Below are 15,000 nucleotides of genomic sequence, written 5' to 3'. Positions count from 1 at the left end.
AGATGAATAATTTGTTCTGTATGCTTTCCCACATTACTAAGACTTCAGAGCCCTCAAGACGTGTGAACAGTGTGTGTGTCTATGTGTGTGTGTGTGTGTGTGTGTGTGTGTGTGTGTGTGTGTGTGTGTGTAAGTAAGTAAGTAATAATTAGTACCATGCCTTTGGGATGCAGTTTGTGCAGAGTAGTGGAGAAAAAAGGAGTGTTAGTCATGACCTCATCCAGCTCTCTGGAACACATTAGCCGAGTGACAAGCATCCATTAAAGGCACAGCAGCAGCAGTGGGCTCAGACTGGAACCAGCAGCAGCAGAGGAGGACCAGCACCCCTGCTGATACCCCTCTCCCCCTCCCCCACCCTCCCCACCCCTCCTGTCAATCAGCCTGGCAGAAAAGTGAACTTGAGCCTGGCGAACTTGTGCTGTGTTTGTCACGGCTCCAGAGTAATAGTGAGCTGGAACACAGCGTGATGCCAGATGTTCCATGGTCACACTTGGGTGTTCCCAGGGCCCCGGCAAAGCGAATCCTGACAGGTTTTAAGTACCACCTATGCACCGGGGCCAAGGCTGGCCACTCTCGCCCATAACGGACCAGCATGGCTGGGCTGGGTGGCTTCCGTTCCATTCCAGACAAAACACCTGATTGGTGGGATGCGAACCAGCTGACGGGACTCGGGTAGTTAATGAGCTGGGGTGGATGTGGTCCCCTGGGTCTGATCGGAAACACCCGGCGGCACCGATTCTTTGGGCATGAGAGTGCCAAGACAAGCGCGCTCTGTGCCATTTGATCTCATCTGCTCACCATACGTCTCTGTTTTAAGGCTGACTGGCAAAGTCGGTTGGCACTAGTCTCTGGCAAAGGCGTTTTCTGTTTTGGTTGCTTGTTGTCTTGGTGTCAATTACGCAAGAATATCTGCTAAATTGATGGGGGGAATACAAATTGAATTTTGGAAACTGTCATGCTCTGCTATTGGTGGTATTTATATGGAGCTGAAAGGATACTTGAGCTGCTAAGGATGGGGTTGGGGTGGGATTGTGGGATTGGACTGCTCCTCTACAGAGATTATGCATCCTGGAGTCGACAAGAGGCTGAGAGGATTACTGTGTGTTCAATTACCCAGAATCAAACTTCTCTCTCTGTCTCTCGCTCTGCTCTCTCTCTCTCTCTCTCTCTCTCTCTCTCTCTCACACACACACACACACACACACACACACACACACACACACACACACACACACACACACACACAGGCTCACCCAGAGAGCCGATGAGAGAAATGTTGTGATTAAAGGTATTCTTTTCACACTCAGCTGTCAACCAGGTGCACTTACAGTCATCTTAACTTTCAACGTGGGATTTATCACACTCCTTTATTCTCTGTCTCTCTCTCTACCCATCCACTGTATCTTTTCTCTCCCTGTCTTTTTTGGCCTCCTTCTCTCTCTCCATCTCTCTTCCCTTGAACATTCTAGGAATTTTTAGCGCAGGCATTCCATTACTGTACTAAGACTGACTCCAGAATTGAAGCTGAGACTGTGCTGGCTGCTGAGATGGAGAAAGAGAGAGAGAAAAGGAGAGAGAGAGAGAGAGAGAGTAGCCGTCACTGGCACGGGAGGAAAGCAGAGTGATGGATGAAGAGAAATAATGATGAAAGTGGCCGATGTGAGCGTGAAGAATGGTTGAGGTGGAGAGAGAGAAGGAAAAAAAACAGAGATGGAGAGGACAGAGAAGTGGAAATAAGAGGGGGTCGTTAAAGAGAAAGTCATATGGAAAGAAAGAAAGAAAGTGAGAGAGAAAGAGGAGGGGAGAGAGGGAGAGAGGGGGGAGAGAAGTGGAGAGACAGATGTAGGGAACAGTGCAGGCTGCACATGGCTCTGAGTTATGGCCACGTCAGCAATGGAGAGAGGAGGAACCCCCTTCTTCTCACTGTCCCCCCCCCCCTCTCTCTCTCTCTCTCTCCCTCTATCTCTTTTGCTGCTGGCATTTTAAGTGTCATGTCTTTTTTCACAGTCGATTCAGGCAGTTGGATGCCAACATTCACTTAAGACAGATGTGCGAATAACAGTGCAATATTAATAAGTTAATTAATTAATTAATTCCTAAGTAAGTCTTAGAGAGTCATAGAGAGGTGGAGAGATATATGAAATAGAAATGAGATCTTGTGGATATATGTGTGTGGATGTGTGTGTCATGAGACACAAGTAGAAGGACAATAAAGTATGGGACAGTCTGAGTGCAAAGATGCATACGGTATCGGTCTGTAACAAGCAAACTGGTGTGTGTGTGTGTGTGTGTGTGTGTGTGTGTGTGTGTGTGAACTTACCAGGGTAGAGCTGTTTGGTAGGGGTACTGAGCTGGGCATCTTTGGTTACTCTGTAGGCCACGTCGGGGCCTTTCGCGGACTTCCTATGCGAGCAGAATCCCGTGGTTTTCGTTACACCCTCAGGCAAACTGTGAAAATCTAAAATCTTCAAGAGATCCGCAGGTTCTGCTGCAGAGAGAAAAGGAGAGAGGAACAGAGAGGTTAGAAGAAGAAAAAACTTATACATGCATCTGAATTAGATAGACAGATAGATGACAAATAAATGAATTGGTGATAATAAATTGGGAATGATAAATTGATTGATAGATGAGAGCCTCAAAGCAAACACAAGGGCATCGATTTCATTTCAATGGGCAATATTCTTCAGCAGAAATGCAACATCTATGCAATGTTTACTGCACACAACACAAGACAGAGGAAACCCCTCACTTCCTCTCCTCTGCTCTCCTCTCTCCTGTTGCTCATTCTTATTCTCTCTCTCTCTCTCTCTCTCTCTCTCTCTCTCTTTCTCTGTCCCCCTCCTCCTCCCTTTCCCCCACTCCAGCAGAATGATGGGATCACCCAGGACTCTGTAGCCACCTGCCACTCAGTAGTTTTACTGCCCTTTAAAACAGCAGGGCAATACTGGCCTGTAGAGATGGCAGTGAATGTTACTCTGGTATGACACACACACACACACACACACACACACACACACACACACACACACACAGACACACACACAGACACACACACCAGCTCTCTCTCTCTCTTTCTCTCTGTCTCTCTCTGTCACACACACACACACACACACACACACACACACACACACACACACACACAACCACAGACTCACGAGTCATTACATACAGTACATACTGCAGTAAGTGACCATCAACAAACCAAACTAACCAAACTAACCATCGTCCACCACATCTGCCTCAAACTTCCTTCCTGTATACCACAAATGTGTAGTTACCTACACATGCAAGGAGAACACACACACACACACACACACTTACTCAAACACATATGCAATCGTTCACTCACATTCACTCACTCACACACACACACTGGTTTCCCACAACAAGGCGAGCAGCTGAACACACTAAATATGCACCTTTTGTTTACCACACAAACACACACAGCAGACACAAAAACACACACACAGACCCACCCACAAACAAGAAAACAATCTCAGTCTTCAAAGATAGCCATATGTAGTCAATGTACCATTGAGGAGGAACTGGGAGGGTTTCCCCTAAAACAGTAATCTGCTCATTGAATTTTGTGCAATGACAACTACAACATTGCTAACAAATTATGGGTCTTGTGTTGGAGAGTCTCATCGAAAGCCACTGAAATTTAATCTCAGCAAACCTCACAAACAAATCCTCACAGAGACAAACCTGAAAGCAAAGTCATGAGAGAGACAGAAACACACACACTCACACACACACACACACACACACACACACACACACACACACACACAGGTAGAGGATCGGGTAACTTGGATCTTAGACCACACACAGTTAACAAGCCTGTACAGAGCAGTAGCAACCTTCAACACCCCCAACCCCCAGCCTGGAGAGGCCTGCAGAGCCTCAGCCTATCTAATCTCACCCAGATCTCCGAACACTACACTAAAGCCCACGGTGATCAGGGAGACTGAGAGATAATCTCATCACAACACTGCCAGAGATTCTCCACACAACATAGCACAGTGATATGATTTACCATGGCCTATCTAAAACATCTAGAATATACATTTCTTTTCAGGGCATGTTAGCATCAGTAAACATGACACACACAAGTACTTAAAGGTGCTCTAAGCGATGTTAGGCGGTTTCTGAGCTAAAACATTTCTTGTCACATACAGCAAACATCACCTCACCATCCGCTAGCTGCCTGTGCCCTGAATACACTGTAAAAAAAGCGCCAGCCTAGGCTTCAAAAACGGCAACAAAAACAACTTGGTCCAGTCTGGACCATAAAAACATAACAAACTGTTCCAGCTAATCACCGACGATATGCGCGTTTAGGAGAGTTTCAATTGCACGGGAGGGAGGGGGAGGGAGTGGTGAGCTAGCTCTCTGTTTTGTTTGAACGTCAACAGAAGTGACGTTACCCAACATCGCTTAGAGCGCCTTTAAATGCAGCTTTGTCAGTACACACACAGAGCATTATAGATTCTGTACATTGGTGTGCATTCTGCATTGTCATATTGTTGTGTTTTCATCCCTATTCTACTATATCTGTAGCCAACTCCAGTTGATGATAAGCAACAAGTTGATTAGACAGTCTTTTGAAGTGTTCATGGTGTGAAGGAGGCAGTTACACACACACACACACACACAAACACACACACACAGGCACACACAGGCACACACACACACACACACACACACACACACACACACACAAGTTGAGGGAGAAATATAACAGATTAAAGTCTCAGGAATGTTTGCAATGTGGCAGTGATTCCCCTACTCCCCCTCTCTCCCTTTCCTGTATTTCACCCCTCTCTTCTCTCTCTCTCTCTCTCTCTCTCCTCTCTCCCTCTCTCTCTCTCTCTCTCTCTCTCTCTTCCTTCCTCTCTGATTATCTGAGCTCTAGTAGTACAGTGTAATGCATCTTCCTACAAGAATGTGGAATTCCATCAGTGGACATACCCATCAGTACAAGATTAACAAATTTTACGGACTTTACTACACTCAAATCAACCATTATTCATACTGTGTGTATATATTTCAACTCTGTGACATCTTCCTCCCATTGGAAGCACGGCCATATGATATAAGCAAAAATACACAAAAGATGACACACACATAGAGTATATAAACATGGCAATCACACACACACACAAACGCATATGCGGGAGGCCACATCACATCAACCACAGAACTTAAACACACACTACTGGAGAAAGTGCCGCTCACACACACAATCATCTCACCACAACCTCTGGCCACTGGCCACTCCACACACACACACACACACATATCGACACACACACTTACTCCACAAAAAAACACATATCTCTTAAACACTGTACGAGCCACTAATTTGGCAGTTGACGACCACTCACACTTCACAATCACATGTACACTTTGCTGACCACACGTCTGTGCCGATGACCACAGGCTTAGAACAAGGCTGCATAAGGTAGCATTCAAACTCAGACACACAAACATATACAATTATCATTGCCAGATCTGTCATAGAGTATCATTATGGAATCAGTAACTCTCACCACCACCATATCATTCCCTGCTGGAGGAATGGCCTACCAACTGCTACCAGAGCATGGCCGTCTCTCCCAACACACCTACTGTAACATGCACCTAACATGCACTTACCATGCACTCACCATGCACTCACCATGCACTTACCATGCACTTACCATGACCTCACCATGCACTTACCATGACCTCACCAGGCACTTACCATGCACTCACCAGGCACTCACCATGCACTTACCATGCACTCACCATGCACTCACCAGGCACTTACCATGCACTCACCATGCACTTACCATGCACTCACCATGCACTCACCATGCACTTACCATGCACTCACCATGCACTCACCAGGCACTTACCATGCACTCACCAGGCACTTACCATGCACTCACCAGGCACTCACCAGGCACTCACCATGCACTCACCAGGCACTTACCATGCACTCACCATGCACTCACCAGGCACTTACCATGCACTCACCATGCACTTACCATGCACTCACCATGCACTCACCAGGCACTTACCATGCACTCACCAGGCACTTACCATGCACTCACCATGCACTTACCATGCACTTTCTTTCTTCCTTCCCTCTACCTCCTTCTCCATCTTCCACAATCTCCTTGGACTACACTTTGACTAGTAGCCTACTTAAACTCCTGCAATCTCATCCTCTGGTAGTAATATTTATTGGTCTCCTTTCCAGTGCAGCTTAAATGTTAACCCTAATTTTGTAAGTCGCTTTGGATAAATGATAAAAAAATCTACATCTCTTGCATACAACAAATGTACATCTCTTGCATGCTTATCATTTTTTTCAGCGATCATGCATGCTTGTGCACACAAGACACACATAAACACAACCACGCACACAGAAAAAAACACCCACATACACAGAGGCAACACGATGATGATCAAATCAACACATCCACGTCACAGATTCCAATAACAGCAACAGCAGTGAGTGTAGTTGCACCAACAGTGCGTTGTAGCAATCGCTACATGTACGTTTACTGATTCCAAATAGCCTGTTTGTGTCGAAGTGCTGACACTTCAACAAGTGAGAAGGATGAGGCCTTCCACGCTAGATATTTAGGGCTAAGGGTCACATTGGGTCCCTGGGCCAGGGTTAGTCTCATTGTCCAGGGTGGGGTCTCTTGAGTAGCAGAATGAATGGCTTGGGGTGAGAGTTTAGATTGCAGAGGTTAGGGTGTGACCTGAGGGCGTCTGGGCTTTAACTGGGATGCTCTCCACATCCTCAACCACAGGTATGAGCTGGGAGGGACAAGTCAACCTCTTCTTACTGTGACAGTCAGTGATATGAACATATTATATCTCGGCATAGTTTACAATTTCAGTCTTTGCTAACAGTGCATGTACTGTATGGATTTAAGATCTGGAGTCTTCAAGCTCAGGTTACTCAGCTCAAATACGTGGGGAATGACAGACAAGTACATGTTTATCTAAGTGCACATGTCAAACAGGCTTTACCATAGTGTTGTATCATAATGCCTTTAGAAGAAAGCACAATGGTTATGGTATGATACTAATTATTTGCCATGTTGTAGCCTGCAGGTGTACATGACTTATGTGTGAATATAAGCATGCAAAAATATGTGTGTGTGTGTGTGTGTGTGTGTTAGGGTGGTGGTGGGGTGGAAGGTGTAGTGGTTGCAACAGTGGTTGTGTGAAATTGAAATTGAGGGGTGGGGGTGCATGTGTGTGTGTGTGTGTGTGTGTGTGTGTGTCATGACCTCTGCCAGGGTGTGTTAGTTTTGTTAATCCTCTCTGACACTCCTTAATCCTGTAATGATCACACAAAGGAAGCCTATGTCATCCTGACCACCCCTCCACTCATTCTCTCTTTCTCTCTCTCTCTCCCTCTCTCTCTCTCTATCCTTCTATGCATCATTCCATTTTTCTACACTTTCCCCCAGTACTTCTTCGTCTCTTCTGTGAACTGCTTCACACACACACACACACACACACACACACACACACACACACACACACAGACAGACACACACACGTGCATGTGAGAATCATGTCCAGCAGAGACAGCGAGAGGCCAGCAAAGAAGAGACGGCCGTCTGTTCCGTGTCTTATCTGATGGAAAGGCTTTCTCATGAGGAATGCCCAGGATGACTCAGTAATGAGAGGGCTTATATAGGAGAGAGAGGGAGACTAAGAGAGAGGGAGAGAGAAAGACAGAAAGAAAGAGAAGGAGAGAAAACTGAGAATGAAAAGGGACTGTCTTTCAGTACTACTGCACCTGTGTGAAAGGTACAAATCATTTTTTTTTATGTCTGCACCTGCACATAAAACTGTGTGTGTGTGTGTGTGTGTGTGTGTGTGTGTGTGTGTGTGTGTGTGTGTGGGGGCAGAGGGATAGAGTGGTGAGGGAGTGTGTGTCATCCTTAGTTTTACTGCATGATTTTATTGCAGTGATTGAGTCGGAAACCTCCAACATGTTCTAACAACCTTGCACCACCAACAAACACACCTCATTACTCTCCGTTCAGTGGATGCACACACATACACATACAGACACACACATGGCAAAGGCCTCTAAAACCGCAGCTGGACACACAGGTGAGGTCCTTAAATCCCACCTTGTTAGTTGGAAGTGTTTGCCTTTCCTCCCCACCAGCCTACACACACACACACACACACACACACACACACACACACAGAGAGAGAGAGAGAGAGAGAGAGAGAGAGAGAGAGAGACTAAAGTGTTTACCCTCTTAACCTGGATGATCTCTGGAGACAGAAACAAGGTTTTCTCTGACGGAAACTCAGCCACAGGTTTCCCTGAGCAAACAGACTAACCACAGCCTCTTCCAAAATCAGTGAAAATGTGGATGAAAATGTGAAATGAAAGTGTGTGTGTGAGAGAGAGAGAGAGAGAGAGAGAGAGAGAGAGTCTGTTTGCATGTCATCTACTTTAAAAACACATATTTGGATCCCAGTAATGATTTTGTGGTTTGTTTTTGCTGCAAACCACTACACCCCCACCCCACCACCACTTTAAACACACTCACACACACACACACACACGCATGCAGACAAAACACACACACACACACACACACATACATACACACTCACACACACACACACACACACACACACACACGCACACACACATAGACACACACACACAGTGGTGAACTGTAATCACTACTAAATACACATTGTTTATGTCACCATAGCAACTATTGTTCTCTGACTGTGTATTAAAAAATGAAGCATATGGACCAAATCACTCATGCAATAGTCCAATGCATACTTTCCCTGACCCATATGTGCACACACAGTCACACACACACACACACACACACACACACACACACACACACACAGCTGAAAATACTTTGCATGTTACTGCTATATTCAAAATGTCATGTAAAGACAGACCAGAAATCATTAAAGCAACACCAAAGCACTTTTCCTCTGTCGCACGCACGCTATTTGTTTATCCAGCACCAGCTTTGGAAATAACGATGTCCACAGACAAGGTAGAGTATGTTGCATGATTTTATGAAAGTATGATGTATTGCGACATCAGAAGCAAGTCAAGTTTGTATTTCTTATGTCTCATTCCATCGAACTAGATCCGCTACCCGATCTGGCAAACTTGCATAGTGCGATTATAGCCGATAGAGGGTCGTGAAGCGAATGTAGAAATGCCGTTCACCCTGTTACGAGTACGACCACTGAAACGATTTTGGAAACATTATTTTAAGGTACAAAAAACTCTTTGGTGTTGTTTTAACTTCTCCAGAGCTTTCTGATCTTTTCTGGCTAAAGCACTGCCCCCTAGAGTCAACATAGAGAATGCAGTGTGAACTCTGTTACTGTACAGAGTAGACAGCTACAAGATAGACACAAGCCACTGAGCAACTATCTGAGTGGTAAACTCATTGCAACACAGAACCAACACACTACAACAACAAGACAGCTTATTAAAGAGCAAAATGGGAAAACATTTTATTATTGTAACTGATATTATAATTTGCATGGCCTAGACAATATGTTAATTCCAAAACATTTCCGGAGTTTTTTTTTTTAAGCATCAGGAGTGTTTCTAAGGTCCCTAAGCCCATAACTGAAGCTGCCCTAATAGAGTTTGCATACAGGGAGTCCAAAAAAGGCTTCAGTCCAAGGAGGAAGCTGCAAAGACTTCTAGTGTACAAATTAAGTGTACAAGTCTAAAAGTGTTCTATTCGGAACTCATTCCAAAGCCCACTGTGTGGCCTGGATCCAATCAAGACCCTCCTACTCCACATCAGAGAACACATCAAACCATATTAAACCACATCTGGGATGCTCACACTGCTGTGGCTCCAACCTCAGGCTTGTTTTTCTCCTGGTGCACTTCAAAAGCCAACTCCCCACCACCACCACCCTTTCTCTTGCACTGTCTCTCTCTTTTTTTCTCTCTCCCTCTCCTCCTTCTCTCTCTTTCTTTTCCTACTCTATCTCAGCCCTTTCTGTCATCTCTCCAAAAAAGGGTTGTAAAGTTTTAAACTTCATATTTGTTTGAAGTTTCATATTTACTCAGTTTAAACATAAATGTCTTTCTGTTACCCTTGGATTTTCTTCTGTCCTCTGTCTTGTACTTCTTTATAATGCCAGAGGGCAAGAGTTCTATTTTGAGCCTAGTTAAGGGCTGAGTCTCAGACACACAAATGTACACACACACACACACACCCACACCGAGCAGACCCTCGGACTATAAACACTATTCAGTCTCACAGACAGAGCCATCCCCAAAAGTACACATACACACACACACACACACACACACACACACACACACACACACACACACACACACACACACAGTCTCGTGCAGCAGGGGGGAGAACCCACACAGCTTTTATGGCTGGATTAACATTCTTCTTCCTCTGCTCTCTCTCTCTCTCCCTCCATCTCTCTCGTTCTCTGTCTCCTATCTGTTCTTCAGGCGCATGCTTGACCTCGTGCTGAGGACAAAGAGCAATTAGGAGCTTCGCACTAACTGCTGGTTGCCTGGTAACCACACCAGCACAAACACCAGGAGAAGAAGACACACAGGACTGCAGACCCTTTCTTTTTTCTCTTTTATGCAATGGTATGTGATACACTTTTTTGGAAAAAAGAAAATGAAGAGAAGATAAAAGTTTAAAGTTTTATTAAGTCGATTATCCATGAAAAACTATGTGTCTGCCGACACATAAACTCACAGTAACACTTTCTATGAAGTTCATCACTATAATTATTTATACATACTTTCATAATACAATATAATGTGATCATAAGTCATTATAATAATTGTCATAATCATGTATAAACAAGCATTAAACTGTATAGCAATGTGTATAATCCATTATGACCTGTTACTATAATGTATTATAACTAATGGTTAAACCAGATTATATCATTATTATCACGGCCCTTTGCATAATGCATTATACAGTATTTTGACCCTGCCTACTCAAAATACTCCTTCATCACTGTGCTAAAGCAAACTTACGCTTAGTGATGGAAAAATACATCATAATAATTAGAAATATGTATACCAATATAAAACGTCATAGGCAAACAGCACTACAGCCCAATTAAAAGATGTTAGATGTGATTGTTTGCATGATGATTGCATTAAAGTATATGGTGCATTGTGTGTAAATGATTGCATTATATGGTGTGTTGTTTGTAAATTGTTTAATGAATGTATGCATAATTCATTTCAGTAATGGCCTTCATAGAAAGTGTTACCAAATTCACTTATACATACATACATACATACTACATATAAAATCATATAAAATTCAACAACACACACACGCACAAGCACACACACCTGTAGAGTGGCAGTGACTTGTACAAAGTATCATGTGATCTCTCCTTGTGGTTGAACTGAGGCCATTATCTTTGCTACATTAAACAAATTATGCTGCACAGCAGGTAACTGAACCATCACCGGAACACCCACCCACACACACACACCCCGCACGCAGACACCTACAAACACACACACACACACACACACACACACACACACACACACACACACACACACACACACACACACACACACACACACACACACACATGTATGCATTATTTCACTCATTCTTTTATTTCTGATAACACACACACATGCTGCTTCATTTCATTCATTCTGCTTCTTTCTTTCCTTCACTCTTTAATAATACACTACACACTCTCTCTTTCACACACACACACACACACACACACACACCTGAGAGTGTACCCATCAGCTAGTGAGCTAAGGATATGATCTGACAGGTAAGACATCTCCTGCAGACTTCTGGGAAGACCAAAGAGCAGCAAGGAGGAGAGATAGAGAGGGGTGAGGAGGAGAGGTGTGTATGGGGGGGGCGATGAGAGGTGTGTGTGTGTGTGTGTGTGTGTGTGTGTGTGTGTGTGTGTGTGTGTGTGTGTGGGAGGGGGCCATGGGAGAGGACACTTCCCCATGACTGAGGGATGGACAGATAGATAGGAAGAGTGGCATAAGCGAGTGAGGGGCAAAAATGAGTCTCCACGGAAAGGAGGAGGAAGGAGGAGGAGTGAACTGTAAACTTTGTTTACTGGTCAGTTTGCCCTACATCTCTACTTCTCTCTCTCTCTTTCTCTCCCTCTCTCTTCTCTTCCTCTCCCTCCCCCTTTAGTTTGTTCATGTGTCTGGAGTCTATACAGCTTGTCACGAGACAGCTCGCAGCAGCCAGACTACAGATTCCAGACAGAGAGGTTTAATGATGGAAACACAGGAAAAAGTCAAATGATAAGAGAGAGTTGTTCTTTCTTACACACACACACACACACACACACACACACACACACTGTTTACATTAAACATCACTGACTATACATAGCAGTAAAACTATTAATGACAGCTTCTTAGTAGATAGACATTTCGGAGAAGTTGTTTACTAAAAGATTCCCTCAGCCCACAAACAAATAAGGCACCATAGTGTTGCTGAAGCAATCACATATACATGCAGATACTTGCATGTAAACACACAATTTTGTGTTTTGCGTACTTTCTTTGTACTCGTATGAATGTTCCCTATTGTCAAGATTTAGCATGAAATGTTCCAGATGTTTCTCTCTGTCTCTGTCCTTCTTTCACATGCACACACGCGCGCACACACACACACACACACACCCACACACACACACACATGTACACACACACACACAAACACACTTTGAGATAAATCACTGTCTGTAGCTTTGCTCTAGGATGGAAAACTTGACTCAGTCTAGGACTTCAATTTTCCCTCTCCAAAAGAGACGGCACCCATGAGATTCTTTCTCTCTCTCCCTCTCTCTCTCTCTTTCTATGTCTTTCCCTCCCTGGCTCCGTCTCTCCATCTATTTTTCTCACTAGCACACTCCATCCCCCTTTCCTGTCGTCTCCTTGCTCCCAGACTGCAAGATGGCTAATGACAAAACAAGGAGCCGTGCTCACATTCCAGAACTTTCTCCATTACAAAACACACATCCATCTCTCCTTCTACTTCTCTGCTAGTGTCTCCACCTCCTCTCTCCCACACACACGCAAACCAACATAATCATTTGTAAATATTATTTGCCAATGTTATCTGCTCTCCAATCTCATCTGTCTAACAGCATTAGGAGCAAATGGTACATTTAAGTCTAAGTTGTCCAGAGCAACATTTAAAACCAACAGTGGGAACCGGTCAAATTGTTACTTGTGTGCTAGGAATGCTAGGATTGGTGATGTCCTGACCTTTTGTCATCCGCCCTGAACTCAGTGTCCCATTGAAAGTGCACCAGCTATCTGCCATCTTTGTTTCAGAACACTAAAAACCCAAGATGCATTTCTACATATTCCACATCTGAATACGGAAAACCTCTCAATGATATGCTTAGATGTTTGTATGTGTGTGAGTATGTGTGTGTATATGTGTGTTTGAGTATGTGTGTATGTATGTGCGCGCGCGTCGTGTGTGTGTGTGTGTGTGTGTGTGTGTGTGTGTGTGTGTGTGTGTGTGTGTGTGTTTTGTGCGAGTGTGTGGTTGTGCGTGAGTTTGCACTGGATTCCTGGTGCCACATCAAGTCTTGCCCCCCCATGCCACAGCAGTTTGATGCCTATTTGAAACACATGTTACCCCCAATGCCCCCTTCCCCTGCCAAGCCTGTGAGGCAGGAGGGAGCGATTAACATAGCGCAGCAGGCCACAAGTGAACATGGCCGACTGAGCCTCGCAGCCTTTAAAGGCCCATCTCTCAGCACTCACACAAGACTTCTCATTAGCCAGAGATGAGGTCAGCGATGCGGGCAGTGAGGCTGGGCACAGCTACATATGCTAATCACTCATGTACACCATGCGCTGGTGGTCTGATGAGGCCAATTATGCTCTGGGCTCTAATGGCGTGTACACACAGATACTACCCATATGAACAGAGAGAGTGTCTGTGTGTGTGTGTGTGTGTGTGTGTGTGTGTGTGTGTGTGTGTGTGTGTGTGTGTGAGAGAGAGGGAGAAAGAGAGAAAGAGAGAAAGAGAGAGAGAACTTGGCCGCTGGTTGAACATGCACAAAATGAGTCCAAGAGCTCCCCTGGGTTGTAAAAGACTCAGGAAGATTCATATCGGTGGATGAATGTCAAAGAGACCAAAGAGAAAAGGTCAAACCCTGGACAGACACACACACACACACACACACACACACACACACACACACACACACAGGTTAAAGGCCTCTCATCAAAGGCATTTTTCTCCAAAGTTGTGTCCCCCTTTAAACAGGCATATAAGCACAGTAAATCATTCCCTTACGTGGTGAGAGCCTTCTATTCCAGTAGGGGTAAAAAATATAATTTTTACTGATACAGCAAAAAACATGCTTTAACGTTCAAACACGCCTCATACCTAACTACACACATACTGTACTCACACACACACAAACACACACACACTGAGAAGCACCCACAAAGACAAATGGCCATGGATCATCCTAACAGTCTCCCTAATGGTTTTTTGGAAACAACTTGTCACGTCCCCATGACAACCACTTCCTGTCCCAGTTTATCTGCGGGACAGTTGGTGGTGGACAGGACGCGTCGCCAAGGCAACGCTCCAAGCCCACCAATGGAAGTTCTCCCACAGGGCCACCCGAGAAGGCCTTAATAACAGCCTGTCAGAAAACAAGAGAGAGAGAGAGTAGGGAAATATACAGGGGAGAGAGAGAGAGAGTGTAGAGAAAGATAGAGAGAGTGATAAAGGAGTTGAAAAAAGAAAAGAACAGTGGGAAGACCAGCAAACTGAGAGGGTGAAAGAGACAGGGAGATAAAAAAAAGCAATCAGAGGAGAGACAGAAGGGGGGAGATTTGGAGAGAAAAAAGAGGACTGAATGGAATAGTGAAAGAGAGGAAGAGAGGGAGAGAGAAAGAGAGAGCAAAGAAAACAGAGTGAGGTAGAT

The 15,000-nt window shown here is 44.6% G+C and overlaps 1 protein-coding gene across 2 annotated transcripts in view; it reads right to left on the bottom strand.

The window, feature by feature from the left end:
* col5a1 (procollagen, type V, alpha 1) overlaps positions 1-15,000 on the bottom strand; it is an 86,090-nt gene that overhangs the window by 60,033 nt on the left and 11,057 nt on the right. For both annotated transcript variants that reach the window (XM_048258149.1, XM_048258150.1), the window contains exon 2: positions 2,321-2,488. In XM_048258149.1, the coding sequence (XP_048114106.1) occupies positions 2,321-2,488 (168 nt within the window). The remainder of the gene's footprint in view (positions 1-2,320; positions 2,489-15,000) is intronic.

The sequence above is a fragment of the Alosa alosa genome, chromosome 12, assembly GCF_017589495.1.
Source record: "Alosa alosa isolate M-15738 ecotype Scorff River chromosome 12, AALO_Geno_1.1, whole genome shotgun sequence".
Classification (NCBI taxonomy): Eukaryota; Metazoa; Chordata; class Actinopteri; order Clupeiformes; family Clupeidae; genus Alosa; species Alosa alosa.
The sequence above is the reverse complement of the archived record's forward strand: the minus strand, read 5'-3'. Positions and strand labels throughout refer to the sequence as shown.